This window comes from Hibiscus syriacus, unplaced genomic scaffold, assembly GCF_006381635.1.
Source record: "Hibiscus syriacus cultivar Baekdansim isolate YM2019G1 unplaced genomic scaffold, ASM638163v2 tig00117027_pilon, whole genome shotgun sequence".
Taxonomy (NCBI): Eukaryota; Viridiplantae; Streptophyta; class Magnoliopsida; order Malvales; family Malvaceae; genus Hibiscus; species Hibiscus syriacus.
The window spans coordinates 483,031-506,484 of record NW_024063530.1 but is presented as its reverse complement, the minus strand read 5'-3'; the positions used below and the strand labels follow the sequence as shown (position 1 = coordinate 506,484).

The 23,454-nt window shown below is 39.0% G+C and overlaps 2 protein-coding genes across 4 annotated transcripts; one reads left to right on the top strand and one right to left on the bottom strand.

Annotated features, from left to right (window-relative positions):
* The first annotated feature begins 5,898 nt into the window (after window positions 1-5,898).
* LOC120196158 lies at window positions 5,899-12,999 on the top strand. Its single transcript, XM_039198031.1, has 4 exons — window positions 5,899-6,508; window positions 11,810-11,932; window positions 12,024-12,211; window positions 12,310-12,999. Exons 1-4 carry the CDS (start codon window positions 5,899-5,901, stop codon window positions 12,997-12,999), a joined length of 1,611 nt encoding a protein of 536 aa, XP_039053962.1.
* A 1,181-nt stretch (window positions 13,000-14,180) lies between these two features.
* Window positions 14,181-22,620, bottom strand: LOC120196200 (protein argonaute 4-like). 3 transcript variants are annotated; one of them, XM_039198060.1, is made up of 22 exons: window positions 22,344-22,620; window positions 22,044-22,249; window positions 21,734-21,958; window positions 21,498-21,634; window positions 21,312-21,409; window positions 21,120-21,217; window positions 20,817-20,988; window positions 20,599-20,715; window positions 20,407-20,514; window positions 20,224-20,286; window positions 20,028-20,141; window positions 19,731-19,896; window positions 19,537-19,649; window positions 19,280-19,411; window positions 19,051-19,178; window positions 18,854-18,919; window positions 18,541-18,604; window positions 18,312-18,423; window positions 18,157-18,230; window positions 17,929-18,023; window positions 14,543-14,577; window positions 14,181-14,432 (listed from the first exon to the last, which is right to left on the bottom strand). In XM_039198060.1, the coding sequence occupies exons 1-22, from the start codon at window positions 22,578-22,580 to the stop codon at window positions 14,257-14,259; spliced, it is 2,736 nt and encodes a 911-aa protein (XP_039053991.1). In that variant the 5' UTR covers window positions 22,581-22,620; the 3' UTR covers window positions 14,181-14,256. The 3 variants fall into 3 exon arrangements, with proteins under 3 accessions (XP_039053991.1, XP_039053989.1, XP_039053990.1); XM_039198058.1 differs by having other exon boundaries at window positions 14,547-14,577; window positions 22,344-22,618; XM_039198059.1 differs by lacking the exon at window positions 14,543-14,577 and having other exon boundaries at window positions 22,344-22,618.
* Window positions 22,621-23,454: the final 834 nt, after the last annotated feature.

Below are 23,454 nucleotides of genomic sequence, written 5' to 3'. Positions count from 1 at the left end.
AATTGAGTTTGCCCTATCGGATATGATTGTCAGATTGCTAATAGGACCTATGCAATCCCTAAGATGCCCCATAAACCATGTCCATGAATCAGAGGTTTCAGATTTGCCAACCCCGTAAGCTATTGGCAGTATCCCATTGTTAGCATCCATGGCTACTGCTAATAAGTTTACTCCAAGGTATCGACCTTTTAAATGTGCTCCGTCAACTATAATAACTGGGCGCATGCAAGTAATAAACGAACGAATCTACAAAATCATATACACAAGAAATATAATCATTTAAATGTGAAATGCATGTAACTAACAAAAATGAGTCAACAAAATTATATTGATTTACTAACCGCAGCACCAATGGCGATAAACAGTAACTCAAAGCGTCCATCTCTATCTGTTTTGATATGAGTTACCGACTCAGGATTTTTCAGCTTTAAATTGTGACAATAAGCCGGCAGTTGGGCAAACGATGCTTCTGGCGACCCCCTCAACAATTCCAAGGCTTAACATTTGGCTCTCCAAGCTTGAGAATATGAGATACTAATCTTGAACCGAGCATTCATGTCAGTCATAATTTCATGTCCCCGATATACCCTGCCATTCAAAAACATTAACTCAGCCAGAAAACCACCCAACACCTTTTTGTTTGCCTGTCTATGGTGAGGAAAAACTTGGGTTCTTGAACATGTATGTTTATCAATAAAAGTCCTAATTTGAAACATTTCGCAATCTTTTATCCTCTTTGCAATCATACGCCACGTACAGTTTTTGTCAATCATACACCTTGTTTCGAAACGATCTTTGCTTGATTTGTTAACTTTTAGTTGATAGCCATCTTCCACACATTTCGTATACAAAGCTATCTCCAAGTCTTCCTTTGTATCAAAACAATCATCTTTCTTGATACGAATAATTTTTGTGTTTTTAAAATCAACTATTATTTTTACCAACTCTTCTTCCGGTATCTAAAGTAATTCTGGCATATTCCAGTTATACTCCCGTGGCATTTTCTTTTCTTCGGGAACTTTTTCTTCTTCTTTTTCTTCTTCAGGATTATATGAATTACAGAATGGATGTTCAACATGTTCATTCACAGTCGTAACTTCCTCCTCATTATCATCAACAACATCTTCCTCGGCAACGGTTGTTTCATCATCAAAATTCGGGTATTGACCAATATCAAAATCATTACACGCAGGGTCTGTTTCTTCTTCTGAAACATCATCAAAATCCGAGTATTAACCAAGATCAAAGTCCGGGTATTGACCAAGATCAAATTTTGAATACCGACTAGTACTCACAATTTTTTCTGTTGGCTCATCATCGTCTAACTGGTTAATACGAAAACCGAAATTTGATGCTGAAAGTTGATAGGGATTTGGATTAGGGAAAGGTTGTGGGTTTTGAGATTGTGTTTGGTATTGGAAATGTGGTGAAACAAAATTTGTTTGGTGATGAAATTATGGTGGAACCATTAAATTTTGAGCACCATAAACTGGGGTTGAAAAACTTAGTTGATTACTACCCGCTACTGACCCAACTTCACTACTTCTAGGTTCAACAACATAAAATGTAACATCATCTTGCGAAACACTAATGTAAGCAATGAATCGTTCAACATCTTCATTGTCGGTTAACAAATAAACTTTACCTTTTCTCTGATAAGATAACCTAAATCTACTTAAGGGCTCTAAATTCAATTTATTTACAACACGTAACATTAGAGTTTCATAAGTTAACTTTTTTAATGACAGTTTTAGTTGAAGATTCATGGGTAAAGGCATATATTGTAAAACACCATGAACATTCTCCCATGACCCTCCAAAATACAAATCTATCCAAACATGATCAACATTAGATGATTTCATTATTGTAAATTAATTTACTAAACAAACGAGCTGCGAAACTAAAACATGTTGCCGGATGGGGAAGGATGTCGTTGGATATAGGAACGGATGTCGCCGGAGAGAGTGATAGATGGAGATGGAATGAGTTGTGATTTAGGGATTTAGGTTATGAGTTGCTTCTGCTGCGTAGTTATATACATACCCAAAACATTTGTGTTGCGAAACTAAAACCTGTTGCGAATTTGAAATTCAGTGTTGCGACAGTCAGAATCGCGTTGCGATAGTCAGAATCTCGTTGCAATAGTCAGAATCGCGTTGCGATAGTCATAATCGCATTGCGATTTACATATTCGCATTGCGATAGTCGGAAAATCGCAACGCGAATTTGGAAAATCGCAATGCGATAGTCAGAATCGCGTTGCGAATCTGGAAACTGATTTGCGATACCGGAGATCGCGTTGCGAATTATCGATCGCATTGCGATTTAGTTGGTCATTTTGGCAAATCCAAAAAAAAGTTGGTTAAAATTGTATATTATAAGGCATTTTTAGTCACTGAGATTATTTTCTCTTTCATAAATCATATCTAGAATTTTTAATCTTCCATGAAAAAAAAATATTTTTTTACCATTGAAACTATTCAATAGATCGCATCATAATTGATTAAGTACTCTTTCTATATTATAAAATAATTAATTAGACTGTATCAAGTGTCAATTAAACATCAGTCCAATTGAAAAATTATTACATTTTTATATTATTTTTAATGAAACAAATTAAAAATATTATATTTTAATAATTGGATATAAAATCAATTGATTCGTATAAAAATTTCATATCATTCCACTAATTTAATAATTCTTGGAATAAAATTTTTAATTTTTAATTTACGATAGAATATAAACCGAAAGAACGAGGTTTATCCAGCTCGATTAAAAAATTTGATAATGCAAAATAAAAATACTTTATGTAAATAATATAAAAGTATAAAAGAAAGAAAATAAATAAAAGACAATTTATTAGGTTGGAAAGAAGCCATCGTTTCCACGTGTTGAGAAGACGAAGAAATTCTTCATTAAAGTTTATGATTTTGTCCCACGTTTGAATCCAATTTGATTTTTTGTCTTCTTTTTTCTCTTGGATTCTCTCAATTATGAATTCGCCCAAACCCCTTTACCATATTATTCCTTCTACAATAATGAATTTTACTTCATTTATTCACAAAATGAGCTTTTGAGTCGTATTTCAACTAAATAGTAATATCAAAGTTATAGGCTATAGCTGAGGAAACTCTATCCCCGAGAGTTCAGAGAACCGGTACGCCGGACGTGCAGATTTATCCTTCCCTGGAGAGACCGGGATCCCCTTCTCTGAAGGAGGGGCAACAAAGAAAGTCAAGAACAAAGAGAAAGAACCAGTTATCGAAGGAAACGTAACTGACATATGCATGCAGGACGGTGAAGACGAACAGGAGAAGTATGAAAGAAATCAGGAAATCACAAGAACCCTGGCAAACTGACCTATGCGGCCATGGCTGCCAATGGAACTGGAAGTGGCAAGAGTTCTCATATTAATAACCACGAGGAGGATATTGTTTTTCAAGAAGGGGATGTCAAGATTGACAGCTATGGAGATTACCCAAGAATTTCCTTCTCCAACAGGATTCATGATCTGATTGCTAGGAATATGAATCAAGTGGTTATCAGAAGATTGTTTGGGAAGAAGATAGGCTACAAAGCGCTTCCCAACAGAATCACTACGCTGTGAAAACCGGTGGGAAGTTTCAACCTCATCGATCTTGACAACGATTACTTCTTGGTTAAGTTCGAAAATCTTGAGGATTACTCCAGAGTTCTAACCGATGGCTCTTGGACAATATACGGGAGTTACTTGACAGTTCAACCCTGGTCAAGAAAGTTCTCTACTTCCGAGAATTATCCTTCGCAGGTCATCGCTTGGTTACGCCTTCCAGGGCTTCCATATACATATAACTCCAAGATGTTGATTAGAACCATCGCCAACACCATTGGACGTCAAAGTCGATTACAATACTTACGCTGGGGAAAGAGGCAGGTTTACCAGAATAGCGGTTGTGATCGACCTGAACAAGCCACTTATCCCTTGCTTGGGTATTGATGTTTTCATCCAAAGGATAGAGTACGAAGGCCTCCAACAGATTTGCTTCGGATGTGGAATATACGGTCATGCTAAGGAGGTTTGGACTGTCAACCAGCACGAGACCACTGAGAATGATATTGGTAACAAGACTCAGGAAAAAACAACTGAGACAACCTAACAGTGACATCCCTTTCGGGCCTTGGATGGTGGTGCAACCTAGACAGAGGAAAGGGATAGTTCAGAAAGAGACTCCGAAACCCAGTGAGGAAGGAAGTATCCCTATCCAGGAATCTCGTTTTGCTCCGCTGCTGAATAGTGGAGACAATGAGGCTTCTCAGGGTCAAAGTTCAAAGGATTTTATTGAGCTGGACAAAGAGGAAAGTGGCCTTGTCGATGTTCCCATAGTAGCTCAAATTCTTGAGAACCCTACTAGTACGTACCAGACTGGAGAAATGCAGGTTGAAGCCAGTAATATGGCGCAGGTGAATGAACATATCCCGAACATTGGAAAGGGTTCCCACACAGCGATCTCGATAAGAGAAAATAGCCAAACTCTTAGTCAAGCTCAGAGATGGAGAATCAACAAGCGTGGTAACTCTAACCCTAGGATCTCTAATAAGAGCTTAAAAGTTGTAAAACCCAGTGAACTAAAGACTCCGAACGTCCCGCTTCTATCCAAGTGGATCCATAACATCTCAACCACGACTAATAATTTGGCTCCCCCGGACAGAACCGAACAAATCACCTTACGTGATCAGTGTACCATGGAACTGGTGCCAACAGAGACGCCTGACTGCGTGTTGTCTGGACTGGGGTCCACGACGGAACTAATCCTATTTGATTATGGACTTCATGTTCAGGAAAACCCAGGGGGTTGTCAAACCCTCCTTTAAAAGATATTTTCAAGAGTTTGTTAATATGCACAAGCCTAGAGTTGTTGCCTTGTTCGAGACTCATACTAGCGGGGGGAAAGCTGACAAAGTGGTCAACCTGCTTGGCTTTGATAATTCATTCAGAGTTGAAGTCAATGGTTTCAAGAGTGGCATCTGGATCCTTTGGGATAAGTCAGTTGATGTAAAATTATTACAGGTCTCCAGCCAGTATGTCCATGGTAGTTTTAAAGACCACAATAGCCTTCATTGGAATTTCTTTACGGCTGCCTAGGCAAGCCCGCACATCTCTATCCGGAGAAACTTGTGGAACCTCCTTTCCAAGCTGAAAACTCAAAGAAATGAGCCGTGGAGGTGACTTTAACTGCATTCTGAGACCTGAAGATAGATTTGGTGGGAGTAGGCTTAACAGAGGGTGCAGCAGGTTGATACAGGATTTTGTTTTTGATAATGGTCTTCTAGATATCTACTACCAAGGGCAAGAGTTTACGTGGCGTAGGGGAAACCTTTGGCAACGCCTCGACCGGTGTCTCATGAATGATAAATGGATGGAAACTTACCCGGATACCAGAGTTACTCACATTGACCGTTTAGGGTCTGATCATAGCCCAATCCTTCTCCAAAGAAAGAGGAACAGCAATCACAATAAAGAAAAACCCTTCCGTTTCCTGGCTTCTCGAATGGATCACCTGGATTTTTAGAACTTTCTGAAGACGAATTGGGATGTGAACGATAGTATGGAGTCATTATCTTAAGAAATTGAACCGAGAGACTTTTGGTTCCATTAACCAGAGGAAAAAGCGCATCCAAGCCCGTCTCAGAGGTATTGACAAGGCGCAACGCCGGTACAGTTCTACTACCCTTTCTGATCTTGAGAGAGCTGAGAACGGAGTTAGACACCATCTTACGGCAGGAAGAACTCCTCTGGGCGCAAAGAGCCAGGTGCGAGTGGATCGAGCATGGAGATAGGAATACGAGATATTTCCACATGTGTTCTGTAGCCAAACACAGGAGGAAATTGATTACTAAACTTAGACTGCCCTCTGGGCAATGGTGTTCGGATCAGGAGACTCTGAAAACCATACTAGAAATTTCTACGAGAAGCTGTTTACTAGTGAGCTCAATAATCCTCAACCGTACGAGTCTCGTGGTCTTTTCCCTAGTCTTACTAGTGTTCAGCTTAATACTCTTAGCAGGCCCTTCAGTAATGAGGAGATCAAAGGCGCGCTCTTCAGTATGGGGGCCTTGAAAGCCTCGGGGTTAGATGGCATTCATGCGAGCTTGTATCATAGAAACTGGGAGACTGTAGGGGGTAATGTTTGTCGCCTTGTGAAGCATGTTCTTGAAGGTGGTACCATGGAGGAGTCCTTAAACAGTACTTTACTCGTTCTGCTTCCCAAAGTGGATAACCCTGAAACCATTACGCAGTTTAGGCCTATCAGCCTCTGCTTGGTGCTCTACAAGATCATCACTAAAGTGATTGTCAACAGAATCAAGCCGATCCTGCCTGAGCTTGTTTCTAAATGCCAAACAAGTTTTATTCCCGGACGTTCGATTATTGATAATATTGTGTTAGCCCAAGAACTTGTCCACTCCATGCGGGTGAAAAAAAGGGAGGAAAGGGTGGATGGCCATCAAAATATGTTAGGAAATAAACCGAGTACAAGTAATTTCCCTATAACCAGATTAGTGAGAATACGAAATAAAAGCGGAAAAATAATACCCGAAAATTGATAACGGAGTTCAACCAATTGTGCTTACGTCTCCGGCTGCTGCAGATCTTTTACTAAGAGAGAAAATTTACAGGTGTTTACAAAACACTCACTACTCACAATAAAACTCTCTAGTATAGGAAGAAAGAAATGTTTTGGGATGATTTTGAAGCTAAATGAGCTAGGGTATTTATAGTTGAAACTTAGGACTAAACTTGTAATTAACCCTAAAGTGCAAAGGGACTAAAAACCACATTCCCCATTTTGTTTTAGCAGCCGGCTGCTACTTAGCAGTCCAACTTGTTCTTTTTTTTTAATTTTCAACAATCTTCCACTTGAAGACTGATTTTAATCCGTCTTCATACCTCGATCGATGCAGCAGCATTTCTGGTATTGTTATTCTAGCATGCCAACTGAAGCTGGACACAAATTCAGTTTGTCCGTGGTCACCGTCTTTGTTAACATATCTGCCGGATTTTGAGCTCCACTGATCTTTTCAAGTTTCAAAATCCCATCTTCCAGAAGAGACCGGATAAAATGATATCTCAATTGTATGTGCTTCGTCCTAGAATGAAAAGACGGATTCTTTGCTAGATGGATAGCACTTTGACTGTCGCAATACAAGACATTGTTTTCTTGTTTCTTGCCTAACTCTTCCAAGAAACTTTGGAGCCAGACCATCTCCTTGCTGGCTTTCGTAACAGCGACATATTCTGCTTCGGTTGTGGAGAGAGCAACTATCTTCTGTAGTTGAGAAACCCAACTCACTGCAGTTCCTCCTAGAGTATAGACATACCATGTAGTGCTCCTTCTGATGTCAACATTTTCGGCTAAGTCAACATCTACATAGCATGTCAGTATCGTATCTCCACCTTTGAAACAAAGTGCTTTGTTTGTGGTACCTCGCAGATATCTGAGGATCCATTTGACTGCTTCCCAGTGTACTTTGCCTGGATTATTCATGTACCTGCTAACAGCTCCCACTACTTGAGCAATATCTGGTCTGGTACAAACCATGGCATACATCAGACTTCCAATTGCTAAGGCATACGGGACCTTCACCATGTGTGCACGTTCTTCCTCCGTCTTTGGTGACTGTTCTTTGGAGAGTCTGAAATGAACACCTAAAGGTGTACTTACTGGTTTAGCATCTTGCATGTTGAACCTGGAGAGTATTTTGTTGATGTACTCAGCCTGTGATAACATCAAAGTCCCCGACTTTGTGTCTCTCTTGATCCTCATCCCAAGAATCTGCTTTGCAGCGCCCAGATCCTTCATAGCAAACTGCTTCGACAATTTTTGCTTCAAATGTATAATCTCTTGCATGTCTGAGCCTGCAACGAGCATGTCATCAACGTACAATAATAAAATAATGAAGCTGTTGTCGAACCTCTTGATGTAGTAACAATGATCTGCTTGGCATCTGATAAAACCACTGCTACTCATGAAGCTATCGAACTTCTTGTACCACTGTCTAGGAGCTTGTTTTAAACCATACAAGCTCTTCTTCAACCTGCATACCAGGTTTTTCTTGTATGCCTCTATGAAGCCTTCTGGCTGCCTCATATAGATTTCTTCCTCCAAATCACCATAAAGGAAAGCTGTCTTTACATCTAACTGCTCAAGATGTAAATTCTCTACAGCTACAATTTTCAACACCAGTTTGATTGTAGACAATTTTACGACTGGAGAGAAAATTTCATTGTAGTCAATACCTTCTTTTTGCTGAAAGCCTTTGACAACCAATCTTGCTTTGTATCATTTGCTCCCATCGTGCTCTTCTTTGATTCTGTAAATCCACTTGTTGTGGAGTGCTTTCTTGCCTGGTGGTAATTCAGCTAATTCCCACGTCTGATTTGACATAAGCGAATCCATCTCATCTTTCATGGAAGACTCCCACTTGACCGAATCCTCCACTTGCATTGCTTCATCATAGCACTCTGGTTCACCATTGTCAGTCAACAACAAGTAGTGCAAAGAAGGAGAATACCGTTGGGTTGGTTTAGGAATTCTGGAGGAGCGTCTTAGTTCCGGTGTGCATGGTTCTTCTTGAACTGCTTCAGGATTGATCTGAACATCATTTCCAGAAATCTCCTCGAACTCGGCAAATTCCTTTGTTTCAGCTTCGATGTTGGAGCTACTTGATTCTACGGTTGACATGTCTTTGTACATCACATTCTCATTGAAAATGACGTCTCTGCTTCTGATGATCTTCCGATTTTCGTAGTCCCAAAACCGGTAACTGAACTCATCACCGCCATAACCAACAAAGACACATTTGTTGGAATTAGCATCAAGTTTGCTTCTTTCAGCAGAGTTTATGTGTACATAAGAAATACAACCAAACACTCTTAAGTGTGAAAGGTTTATATCTTTCTTGCTCCAAGCTTCCTCTGGTATTCCACCATCCAAAGGAACTGAGGGCCCACAGTTGATCAGGTAAGCTGCAGTGTTGATAGCTTCAGCCCATAGAAATTTGGGCAATCCGACATGTATCCTCATACTTCTGGCACGTTCATTCAGAGTTCTGTTCATGCGCTCTGCTACGCCATTTTGCTACGGTGTCTTGGGAACTGTTGTCTCCATCTTGATCTCATTGTTTGCGCAGAAATCTCTGAATCTATTGTCTCTGTACTCTCCTCCATTGTCAGACCTCAAACGCTTGACTTTCAAACCAGTCTCATTTTCCACCATGGCCTTCCAATTTCTAAAGGTATCAAACACTTCTGATTTATTCTTCAGAAAATAAACCCACACCTTCCTTGTTGAATCATCGATGAAGTTGACATAATATAATGAGCCTACAAGAGATGGAACTGGAGATGGTCTCCATACATCAGTATGAACCAATTCTAACATTTTTGCCTTGGGTGTCTTGCCAATCTTTGCAAAACTGACTTTCTTTTGTTTGCCAAAGATGCAATCCTCGCATAGTCCGACATCTACATTCTTTAGATCCGGCAGCTTCCCTTTTGACAAAAATGTCTTCATCCCTTTCTCGCTCATATGGCCAAGTCTTTGGTGCCATAAGTTTGATTTTCCATCAGCATCTGATACTGCAATGATATTCTCTAAATTTGAGGTTACATAAAGAGTATCAGTCTTCTTACCATGAGCAATGACGAGTGCTCCTTTGGTAATCTTCCATTCACAGCCTGAAAAGGTTGTACTGTATCCTTCTCCATCAAGCTGTCCAACAGAAATCAGATTTCTTTTGAGGCCAGGAATATGTCTCACTCCTGTCAGCTTCCAGGTGGTCTGGTTTGGCAACTTTAGTCGGATGTCTCCTTTTCCGACGATCTTCAAGGTTTCATCATCAGCTAGATGAACCTTCCCAAAATCACCACTGACATAGTTCTCCATGATTTCTTGGCACGGGTGGAGTGGAAAGATGCTCCTGAATCGCTCCTGAATCCAAGATCCATGATTCAATCAGACTGTTGACACTTAGAATCATGGCATCACCTGTCTCCTCTGTCATGTTGGCAGATTCTTGTGCGCCGGTATTTTTTTTCAGTGCTCGGCAATCTCTTTTGAAGTGACCCTTCTTACCGCAATTATAACAGGTAAAATCTTTATTTCCTATTCTTGATTTTCCTTTTATGGATTTCGATCTGCCACGATTTGAATTTCTTTCTGAAGTTCTCCCTCTAGACTCCGTGTGCAAGGCTGAGGAGGTTGATGCTTCACCCGATTCTCTCCGTCGAATTTTTTCACTCAATACCAGGTCTCGAACATCGTCGAATTTTAATTTGTTATTTCCCGAAGAACTGCTGACTGCTGTAACAGTAGCATTTCAACTGTCTGGTAGATATGATAAGAGAATTAAAGCTCGAACTTCATCATCGAATTCAATTTCCACTAAACTCAACTGGGTTGTGATTGTGTTGAGTTCATTTAGGTGTTGTGCCACCGATGCCCCTTCCGTCATCCGCAAATTGAATAATCGCCTCATCAAATGAACTTTGTTTGAGGCTGATGGCTTCTCATACATACTGGAGAGAGCCGCCATAAGACCCGCCGTGGTCTTTTCATTTGCTATGTTGAAAGCAACATTTCGGGACAACGTCAGTCGGATGACTCCGAGGGCTTGTAGGTCGAGAAGAGCCCAGTCTTCATTCTTCATGTCCTCTGGTTGCTTTCCTGAGAGAGGTTGATAAAGATTTTTCTGGTACAGAAAATCTTCAATCTGCATCTTCCAAAAGCCAAAGTTCGCACCATCGAACTTTTCAATTTTCACATTCCCTTCGTCTGCAGCCATCGCTTCCACTCGAATCTGGCTTCTTTTGGATCGTTTCTGACAATTCTTGCGAACCACCGTGTATTAGAACACCACCGTCGACAAACTCGTATCGCCGACCGAATTTCACTATTCACGAAATTCACTATTCACATGAATAGTAATGAATAGTAACCTCGCAGAAAAATTGACAAAATTCACAACCAAAAGCTCTGATTACCAGTTGTTAGGAAATAAACCGAGTACAAATAATTTCTCTATAACAAGATTAGTGAGAATACGAAATAAAAGCGGAAAAATAATACCCGAAAATTGATAACGGAGTTCAACCAATTGTGCTTACGTCTCCGGTTGCTGCAGATCTTTTACTAAGAGAGAAAATTTACAGGTGTTTACAAAACACTCACTACTCACAAGAAAACTCTCTAGTATAGGAAGAAAGAAATGTTTTGGGATGATTTTGAAGCTAAATGAGCTAGGGTATTTATAGTTAAAACTTAGGACTAAACTTGTAATTAACCCTAAAGTGCAAAGGAACTAAAAACCACATTCCCCATTTTGTTTTAGCAGCCCAACTTGTTCTTTTTTTTTAATTTTCAACAAAATATACCTCGAGAATGCCTATGATAAGCTTGAGTGGTCCTTTGTGGACACGATCATCAACATTGGCTTACTCACAATCCTCAGGAAAGTTATTATGAATTGTATTAGCACTACGAGCACTCAAATCATCTGGAATGAGGAGCTCACCAAACCCTTCAAACCCACTAGGGGTCTCCGGTGACCCTATTTCACCTTACCTCTTCGTTCTTTGTCTCGAGAGGCTGGCTCAAGCGATTTCGACTGAAGTGATTAACGGAAATTGGAAACCTATCAAGCCTTCGAGATCCGATCCAGCTATATCTCATCTTATTTTTACTGACGACCTGGTCCTTTTTGTGGAAGCGGATTGGTCTCAAGTCAATGTTATAAAAGATGTTCTTTCTTGGCAAATTCTGTAATTGTTCAGGTCAGAAGGTTAGCCTTCACAGGACGAGTATCTTCTTTTCAAGTAACGTCCCATCCCATACTAAGGACGCGTTAGCTAAGGAGTTAAGTATTCATAAGGTCAAAGATCTTGGCACCTATCTTGGTGCGTGTCTCGAAGAGCACCTACAACCATATTGTCCAAAAAGTTAAAAATCGGCTCTCGGGTTGAAAGGCGAAATCCTTATCATTGGCAGGGAGAATCACCCTTGCCAAATCAGCTCTGCCGACTATCCCTTATTACACCATGCAGTCAACTCTTCTGCCTAAAGGAACTTGCAATGAGTTGGAAAGGACGATTCGGAATTTTTTCTGGGGACAGACTAGTGAAAGAAGAGGAGTCCACTTAGTAAATTGGGATATCCTTTGCAACCGGTTAAAGGGGGTGGGCAAGGGTTGAAGCATCTGAGAATGCAGAATGAAGCTTTTCTTTTTAAACTTGCCTATAAATTTATTAATAATCTCGACCTTTTATGGATGCAGGTTTTACGAAGCAAGTACAAAGTAAAGGAGAGAATCCCTGAAACTCTTCCGCACCGGTCAGGTTCGCAGCTTTGGAGAAGCATCAGCTCTTTATGGAGCAACTTTAGAAGCAACCTAAGCTGGAATATTGGTGACGGTAGAGACGCTGAGTTCTGGAGGGACGACTGGCTGAGTGGCGTAGGACAACAACTCTTCCTGATAGTCAGAACAACAACTGTAAAGTCAATGCAGAACAACAACCGTAAAGTCAGAAACTTGGTCACATCACGAGGAACTTGGAATTGGGACAAATTAACACCATTACTTCCTGATAGTATTCTTCGAAGACTTGAAGCAACTCCACCTCCTCTGGCTGATAACCTGGCTGACTCTCCGGGCTGGTCAGCCTCCGAGCAGCGCACTTTCACCCTAAGATCTGCCTACAAAATCATTGCCAACACGGACAACATACAGGAGGATAAAATCTGGGAGATCATAGCAAAACATAACAATATTCCAAGGATCAGAACTCTTCTATGGCTCATCAGAAGAGAGAGTTTACTTACCAACTCAGAACGTGCCCGACGAAACATGACTATGGAAGAGAGCTGCCCCATGTGTGGGGGCGTACACGGTCTGGATGGAACTGATCAACCCTACAAGGCTACAAGACTTCTTAAACAGCAGCATGAAAAACTGGATTATGGATAATTTGAGGTGTATAGACTCCCCATCAAGTAAGAAACCGGTCAACTTTTTTCATTTCAGCAGTGTGGGCTATCTGGAACAAGAGGAACAATTTTATCTTCAACCCTGAGATGGTAGAGAGAAAACCCATTATTGACAAAGCCTTTCGGATGTCAGTGGACGTAGAGACCACGAGATCTAGTCGGAATAACCAAGCAACAAAACCTCAGAAGAATCCTCTAAGATGGAAGAGACCTGAACCTCAATGGTGCAAAAACAATACGAATGGCTCAAGATAGATTGATACCGGGGAGGCAGCATGCGGAGGGTTAGCACGAAACCATAACGGAGATTAGATGTGGGGTTTCACAAGGAAGGTGGGGATATGCTCCACTCTAGAAGTTGAACTGTGGGGAATTCGTGAAGGGCTACAGATGGTCTGGGGGAAAGGGGAAAGAAAGGTGGTGGTAGAGTCTGATAACAAGGAAGCCGTTAACCTGATTAGAGAAACCTTTGGAGAGAAGGAAGCTAACCATCTTGCAACACTTTGAGGTACTTTTTAAGAACTGGACGGTTGTACTCGCACACATTCCGAGAGAGGCTAATAAGGCTGCCGATACTATTACTAAACATGCATGGTCAACACAGATAAGGAACCAAGATCTGAACCCACCCACAGGCCACAACGGTAGTGGACAGGCTTAGATTGGACAAAAATGTCTAGGATGGCTGAGTTGTAACCCCGTTCTCCAAAAAAAAAGTAATATCGAAGTTATTTAAAATTTAAGATTAAAGTTATTAAACCAAAAGATATCTAATTCAAAATGAATTAATATGAATTTTTACTTCATATAAATCTATATTATGTTAGAGCCATTACATTTATGGAGAATTTACATGAACAATGTGACTCTTTTAGGTTGTGTAGTTTAATCATATATAAACTTGATTCGAGAAGGCCAGTACTCTTTTTCAAGTGAAAGGTACAAGACATACTCTGTTAAATCAGCATCCCAATAATAAAAATATGACGAATGAAAAACCACAAGCAAGCTAAACGAAAGAGTCAAGGATAGCCATTCCAAATGATGAGCAAGTCAAAAAACAAGCTACTAGAGAAGAGGGCTATGATTAGTCAACAACCATTCATGTTTATAAATATCATTAACAAAACCCCAAAAAATGTCCGAAACAGGTCTACTTCGAAAACAACTTCAATATGTCTTAAGTTGGCTAAATCCAAAAGCCTACGCAAAATAATGATTCAAAGGTGGTTCTTTCTCAACAGAAGAACATAGAGCTGCTAACGTTTTCCTTCAATCTAGGAAGCTGAGGGACGGCAATGGCTCCAGGAGCAGTAACACCACCATGACTCGACGATGTCTCAGAAGCATCCTCAAACTTCATAAATTGTCCCAACTGTGAAGCCGCCAAGTGGGCGTAGCAAATAGGAGCAACTGCACCGATAGGAAGTACAATGTAAGATTAGAAACAACCACATATAAGAAACGAAATTAAAAGAACCACCAAATGAAAGAAAAATAGGGGTAGAAACTCGAGAATATACTCACCGACAGAGATGGCGGTGTGCTCCTTTGATACCTGCAATTAGGGGTGCACAAAAAATCCGAATATCCGAAAAAAATATCCGAAACCGGTTTTGGGAAAAACCGATTTTTTTTTAACCGGATCGGATTTTTTTAAACCGGTTATTTTAACCGGTTTGGAGAAAAAAACCTAGACCGATTTTTTTACCGGATAAAAAACCGGTTTGAAAAAAACCGGTTAAAAAACCGGTTTTTATCCGGAAAAAAAAACCGGTCTGGGTTTAAAAAACTAGCCGTTAATATAGCCGTTTGTGACCGTTTTTGACCGTTTTTTTCTTTAAAAAATTACCATTTTACCACCCTAAACATGTATAAATAGGTTGGGGATGTATTTGGTTGATTACAACTTTCTCAAATCTTATTACACAACACTTAAACATCTCTCAAATCTTAGTTTTGTAATTTTTTATTCATCATGAGTAACACTGCTGAATCTTCCGTCGGGGGAAACCTTGAAGTCGTGAGAGTGATCGAACACACTCGAAACAAAGATATTTGGGATCACTACGATTTATGTGAGATGTCAAATGGCTCGAGGAGGGCGCGTTGTAAACTTTGTCTAAAGTTTCTTGCATCGGAAGGAAACACAACGTTGAAGAACCATTTGACAAAATCATGCAAGGCACTTCGCTCAAGATCGGATCCTAGTCAATCGAATCTTACACCGCAAGGTGGTGTTTTTGTTTACGACAACGAAAAATTACGAGAAGCGTTTACAAAGTTCGTGATTACAAAAGCATTGCCGTTCGACCACTTTGATGATGAAGATTTCACGACAACAATTCAACAACTAATGCAACCACGTTATACTCAAGTAAGTCGTATTACCCTTAGAAGAGATGCTATAAAAATGTGGCGTACGGCGAGGGAAAAAATGATTTTAGGATTCCAAGAACACCGTTATGGTGTGTCGCTTACATGTGACGTTTAGAGTTCCCCTCATAATACCGGAAATTCTTTTTTAGCCTTTACGTCACATTGGTTAGATCAAGATAATTGGCAAATGATGAAAAGAACAATCGCGTTTGAATTATTCGGTGAGCCGCATACCGGTGCTAATTTATTTACACTTTTAAAACGGGTAATTTGTCTTTATAAATTAGAAAATAAAGTTTTTTCTATATCTTTTGATAATGCATCGAATAATACAAACGCGATTCCAAGATTGAAAATATTACTTTCACCGATTTTAGACGGTGCGTTTTTTCATACCCGTTGCGTTGCACACATAATTAATTTATCCGTGCAAGCCGGTTTGGAGGTTATTGAGCCAATTAGATTAGAATTTAAAACAATGATAAAATCGATTCTTTGTAACAACAACAAAAGACTAAATGATTATAAACGATTTTGTAAGTCTGTTAATAAAAAAGCTTTGGGTCCTAATTTGGATTGTCCAACTCGTTGGAACTCAACTTGGATGATGATGCATACTGCCTTAAGGCAAAGGGAAACATTGCAAACATTTCACGATCGGCTTTTCGAGAGGGGTCATGTCCCAGACATTTATCCGGATTCGAGTTGGGAAACTATAGCCAAAATAACCGATTTGCTTGAGGTTTTTAAAAATGCAACAACTTTTTTATCCGGTGTTTATTACCCTACTAGCCCGTTGGTTCTTAATCAAATATTTTTGTTGGCTACCCGACTAAATGACTTTGAATTTGAAACCGAAGTTTTTCAAGAAATTGGCTTTGCAATGAAGGAAAAACTTTTAAAATATTTTAAGGAGATTCCCCCCATTTTTACTTGTACCGCCGCTTTAAACCCAACGTTAAATGTTGGTGGGGTTGAAACACTAATTGAACAAATTGCGTTTGCTTTTAATCTAACCGATGATGAACCCAACTTTGTCCAAAACCAAATAAATTATTTTAACAAATGTTTTCGAGACATGTTTGCAATTTATTTAAATAAATACGGATCAAGTAGTGTAATACACGATCAAATGAGAATGAATGCGGAATCATCTAGTAGACATCCAAGTAACATAAATTTGAATCTTTTTAACACTCTTGTAAATTCCCAATCCAAACGATCACGTACTACCACCCCAAGTAACGAGTTGGGAAATTATATGTCATGCGATTTTCTATCAAAAATGACATTTGAAGAGTTTGAAAGTTTGGATATTTTGGCTTGGTGGAAAGAAAAGGAAGCACAATTTCCGATTCTAGCCGCCATGGCCCGTGATTTACTAACCGTCCAAGCTTCTACGGTAGCTTCGGAATCCGCTTTTTCTGTTAGTGGCAGGGTTATATCGCAACGGAGATCAAGACTAAGTCCCGAGTCGGTGGAAGTATGCATTTGTTTAAAGGATTATTTGGATGGAGCGGCTCGTAAGCAACATATCACCACCCTAGAAGATGCAATTGATGCCGATTTGGAAGCAAACTTACACATTGAAGAAGTCGAACTTAGAATATCCCCTCCAAACGAAGAAGGCGAAGATGATGAAGAAGAGATGGCAATGTAGTTTATTTTATAACTTTATTTCAATTATCGTAAACTTTGTTTCAATTATCGAACTTGAAGTTTTTAAGTATTTGAATTTATCGAACTTGGAAGTTTTTAAGTATTTGAATTTATCAAACTTGGAAGTATTTAAGTATTTCAATTATGTTGAATTAATTAAGTATTTCAATTAAGTATTTGAATTTATCGAACTTGAGGTTTGATGCTTTCTCTTTGATTCTCTCTTGATTCTAGTTGCTTGATGTTTCTTGTCTTTGATCAATGACTTCTAAGCTTGCTTAAATACACCTTGAATCACTTCTGAACGTTAGTGATAATTAATGAAGATAATATAGCCGTTTAAGTGTGAAAACATTTAATAAAAATGCTTAGAGCGTGGGGGAATCAGTACCCTCTCATAGGGAATCGATTCCCTAAGTGTAAAATTCAAATATTTCGACCGTTGAATAAGGGGGAATCGGTACCCCTATGGGGGAATCGGTTCCCTCCGAGCATTCTGGAAATCTCGGAGCCAAACCATTCAGTGAGGAATCGGTACCCCCTTGGGGGGAATCGGTTCCCTATGAGCAATCTGGAATATTAAAATCGGTTTTTTTATAACCGGTTTTTTAAAAAAACCGGTTTTTTTAAAACCGAAACCGGTTACACCGGTTAGGATATCCGGCCCTCCAAACCGGTTAGAAACCGAACCGGTTATTTTATAAACCGGTTTTTTTTCTACGGGAAAAAACCGGATCGGATAAAAACCGATCCGGATCGGATTGAAATCCGAATTATGTGCAACCCTACCTGCAATGGTCCCAAAATACAAGTGCAACACTGAACACAACTTAATCATTTGTAATGTGAAATAGCGTGAATATACACTTACACATACGACAAAGAATGGACAAGTTCCTGCAGATCATCAGCTGAAAAGCCAACCTGATCCAAGAGAACATGATAATGCGTTGGCCTTGTGGTTCCCTGAACAAGGACCATATATTATATAAACATTAGCCCTTGTCATGAATTTATCAGAGAGATTTTGCACTACTGGGACAACTACAAAATCATCCACAACCATGAATCAACTAAAACAAATTCCTATAAAACTTACGATCATCCCAGCATGAGCACAGAGATAAAAATCATTGTTCTTCGGGTGGCATACACTTCGGTCAATCACAGTTCCTGCATCGATTAAAATGGCATCGGTTTCTAATGATTATAACAGTGGTAAAAATTGACACATAAAAAACGAGTGAGACTAACCAGGTTGCACATTGTCCGGAGATCCCTGCTGGAAAAACTTGGTATGATGGTTTTTCTGTGCAACAATCACCACAAACTTTGGGTCCCAGGTCTCATCGAGGAACTTGCAAGCCTATAAAGTAGAAATGTTCTACACAAATTATTATCCTAATACAACAAGGGCAAGAATCAAAGCAAAAATGCAATATAGCACAAGCATCTCAATAAAGCATACGGAACTACAGCATACCTCTATAACTTGATCCAGTTCTTTGTTCAAAACCTGATTGAACTGAGACTCGCTGACCCCATCCCTGAATCAAAGCAAGAGAGCAATATAGCACAAGCATCTCAATAAAAACACAACAGAGAGTTATGAAAAAAATATCCATAAACTAACTCACAAGAAATAACATACAAGAGACACATTGGCGAGTAAAAAACAACATAAAATGTGGAATAGGTGATAAACAGCAAAAATTCTACTCCTGATGATTTCTTCAAATTATATATGGTTCATTTTAACGTGAGAAACAGTATAATGATCTTAAACAAAAAATAACCTGAATATGATTATCTGATCAGGCTTCCTCTTCCCTGAACTTGAGTAGAAATCCAACAGAGCTTCCCTATCAATGGAATACATGTTAGTACACAACAAACAACGTAAGTTACAATCTACAAGAAAATTTTCTACCACAAAATATTATTTTTGGTCAAATTTCCAAATTAGCCCTAAAACTTTGTGATGTAAACACACCTCATGATACCATCATCATCCTTGCCAGATGGTTTGAAAAGAGAATCTAACATTTCAAGCTTCGGAGATTGTGTACGCACAGCTGCCCTATAGCGGGAAATCAATGGCCACTGTCTGGAGCTAACCACCTACAATTAAATGTAATTCAAACCAAAAAATTCTAAAACCTGATGGTTACAACAGATGGAAACTAATGAAATACAATAGTAAGGGATTATGTCATATCTACCGCAGCAATCGAAGGGACATCCGACTGCCCAGGTGAGCCATGCGACACATCCATACCAAGGATGATAGTTGGAACCTTTGAAACCATAGGAATTGATCTCTCAATGGTCAATATTGAATTTAATCCTCCAAGCTGCAAGCAAAAAAGATTGAGATATTAGCAGGTTTACTTGCAAAGAGAAGGATAAACATACTGACATAGTTACAGAAGTTAGAACTACTTAAAGCAATGGGGAAAAATTTTTGATAACACAGAACCTTAGCATTTATCTTCAGAAGCAAATTTGTAAGGTACTGATCGTTCACTTTAGTTGGTGCCATACACTGAGTCACTATACCAAACTCAGAAAGATTTTTCTGCTTCCATGGACCTTAAAAAATTAAATGTTAAATGCAAGGAAATTACATCAAGCAAAACATGTCGATATATGAACGGAAAAGATTCAGCTCACCATAGAGATCAGAGTTCTTCCTATCAGGAAGCAGACACAGAAGAAACTGTGGAGCTCCAGGCAGTTTAGATTGTATAAGGTCAAACATTTTCTCAACTCTAGCAACCGGTGGGAGGCGTCTATTTTGGCCCATCTCAATAAATACATCAAATGGAGGATCTATTTTCTGAAAAGAGGGTATCAAAGGATGTTAAGCCAACAAGATGAATACCCTGAATCAGATTTTGCACAATGTTATTCGGATCACAATAACAAGCAAACCAAAACAATCAAGACAAAAAGTGGATGCTGACATACAATTCCTTTCATTTCTCCACACCGAATCAGACTTTGCACAATGTTATTTGGATCACAACGAGCAGAAAAGTTAGCAACAGCCCATCTTTCAATCCTAGTTGGCTCCACCAATTTCTATGAAAGCATAAGTAATTTTAGAAATAAAAGATCAAACATATATAAAATAGAAAGCTGCAGAATTACTAAGAGCAATGACCTTATTGTTAAAATTCCAACGCCCATTCCTTGGAATGAAATCTTCACCATTGCCCACTCTTAACTGAAATTGAAAGATAACCCAATTACTACAAACATTAATATAAATAAATGCCTCAAACAAAAACCACAAATGCTTGTAATATAAGGGAACAATTCACAAAGACGTGTACTATAAGTCTACCTTTGGGGGTTGTAGAAGACGACCTTCAACTTGGGTGAAATTAGAACTTATAGAAACACCACATGATCGCAACATTGGTTCAGCGCCATAGTTACTGGTTCGTAAAAGCTGCACAAGAATTTGCAAAACTCATGGTGAAGGAGTAATAGCACAAATGAAACTGTGATTCAGAAGCTTCAAAATGTGACCTACATTCGACAACACATTCATCCTTTCTTGTGGCTTCTGCCTAGATTTTTCAACCAAGGAAGCTCTTTGCATAGTGTTCAGAGCTTTCGTATAGCGTTGCAAGGACACCAAAGAGCAAAGCTACAATATCACAACATATACACAACAAAACAAAGACCAGAATTAGTTGCTGAACATTCATTAATTATCATTTGACAGAACAAAACAGTCCACATTATCACCTCAATGGGAATATAAGTGGGACGCTTTGGCTTGCCAACATTTATGCATGGGAGATCACCAGAATAACGCAACTGTATGTTTCGATGGTTGACAAAATAATCATATATAGTAATCTCTACTGTCTCTGCTTCACCATTTTCATTCTTCATACCTTTTTGCTTCATAGAGAACCTAAATAAAGGCAACAGTACACATCAAATAAAATAATTACTCACAAGTTCCAAGCACCACAACACAAAATAAAATAAACAACTTAACACAAATCAACGAAAATGCACTGGTATAAAATTGGGAAACTATACATTTGATCTCTGCACACTTGCTCACTCAACCCAGTGATCTTGTACTCCAGGTTGGATGGACTAACTTTAATCCTCAGATTCTTAAGCACTCTTTTGGCCTATTCAAGGTTTCCCAACAATAGCAATTAGATAATAAATAAATGATGCAAACAAATTCAAAATTACATTGAAAAAATAAAGGGTGTTTATTACCTTAGTCCAGTCAACAGAGTAGGGGTCTTTTGCATTCTGATTAGCAAGTAAAAAGTCAACTACTGGACCTGGTTGAATTATCATCGTAGTTGACACGTCTGAAACAAAAAAAAATGTGAAACAAGTAATTAATCAATAAATATAACGCACGCAAAAGCATAAGCACCTTGAGATTTAGAATCTAACCAATATTCAATGAAAGGCCTCCATGCGTGGCTCGGAAGCTCGAATGGAAACCCCTACAGCCAAGGACACCTCCTCCAATGTCTGTAAAATTATTCTGGTTGTCATGGAAGAAAGACTGGCGAACAAGTAGGCATCCCCTGTGAAAGTGAAGGTCATGTCAGAATAAATACTACATCCAGCACCAAAACTAAAATTGCAAAAAGTACATATATGCACAGAGTAGTATTTAATCTCACTGTTTAGAAGCATGCTGCCTTAATATGATATCAAGCACCCTCAGTGCTTCTTGTGTGTTCTCAGACTCCTGTCCTCGCAGAGCACTTTGAATTGCTTGCAAGGGAATTTTGGCAGCAAAGCTTATCTCCACTTTAAACGTCTTTGAATTATAAGACCGTCTTACTCGCTTCCTTTCGCGCTCATTTGGGCTGCCACTACCATCAGGGCTAGCATTCCCATTGTTTCTGAACATAAAAGATACCACAAGTTAGAACTGTAAAAACTTGGAGCAGTCTATATACTAGGAATCAATCTAAAGTACATTTCAACCTGTTCGACATAACATCCTCAAGTACAACAGTAAACTCATGCTTGTTGTTCGGAAGGGATCCTACAGTAAACAAACTTTTCTCCCCATCATAGGCAAAATTCTTCCCAGCCAACTCACTGCTGTAGGTCTCCTGCACTTTGTCAATCACTTTCCTCCCAACACCCTTACCGTCCACTGGACGACCATCTTCATAGTAAAGAGAGACCTGTTGAATAACTTACATTAATAAATAATGTTTGCCAAACAACAAATGAGAATAAAAGAAGAAAATCATGTAGACAAGAAATCCAATCACATACACTGTAATGGAAGAAATAACCATCAGTACTGCCCACATTCACTTTAAAATGATTAGTGAGAACAATTATCTTTTGCCCCTTTGATCCAGTACCACGCCTGGCCATTGGTTGTAGTGCAACCTTCTTCTTCGCAGCATCAGGTTCTACTTTAATTGGAACCACATCAGCAGGCACAGGTGGTGGAGGGGGAAGAGATTCAGGAGCCGCCCCATTTCCTTCTTGCTCAGACGAGTCCATATCCTGTAAAAGAAGGAAAATATATATTGGCAAGCATTTAAGAATAGCTAAAACGCATACCATAAAATCTTATCATATAGAAAAAAAGATAATTGCTGTTTCATGGTCGTAAATTGGTCATTACAAAGGAAAGATAAGAAAGATAGAGTCTATAAGTATAGCTTTCCTTTATGATACTATATGATTTGTACCTCATATCTCAGAGAAATTAACAAACATGTATGAAGAGGAAGACAAATATGCATGAAATCAGCGAATCAGAGTAAGGCATAAAGCCTGTGCACTCATTCAAGCACACAAAAATAAACAAAACCATTAAATCAAAAGCCAATAATATTTTTTAAATCTAGGAAAATGTTAAAAAAAACAAACATGCAAACATAGAGAAGCATTAGAAATGTCAAAATAACACCTGAAAAATTAAGGGTCGGCAACAAAAAAGTTGGTGGCCTGACGAACCGAGGACTACCGATAACAAAGAAGAAATAAGCACGAATGGTTTAGTAAAATAAAATAATACGAGTACACGTTATAAGAACTTTTTAACAACACCAAAATTTAATAAGCGGTAAACATACAGCTATTCAGCATAAAAATGTCAACTTTAACCCAGTATGAAAGAGCGTTTGCTAGTTTTCAACGAAGAAATACAGAAAAGTAGGCACCTTTTGTACAATACGAGTACAAGAAGTTTTGTACAATACAGAAGTTAGTACGATGTAGTAAAAAAACAGGTATTTGGCATAAAAATCATGACGTTAACCAAGAATAAATCGGCATTAGATGGATTAAACAAAAAAATAGCAAAAAGCTACTACCTTTAGCACATCATGAACACCAATACAACAACAACAACAACAAAACCCAATTCCCA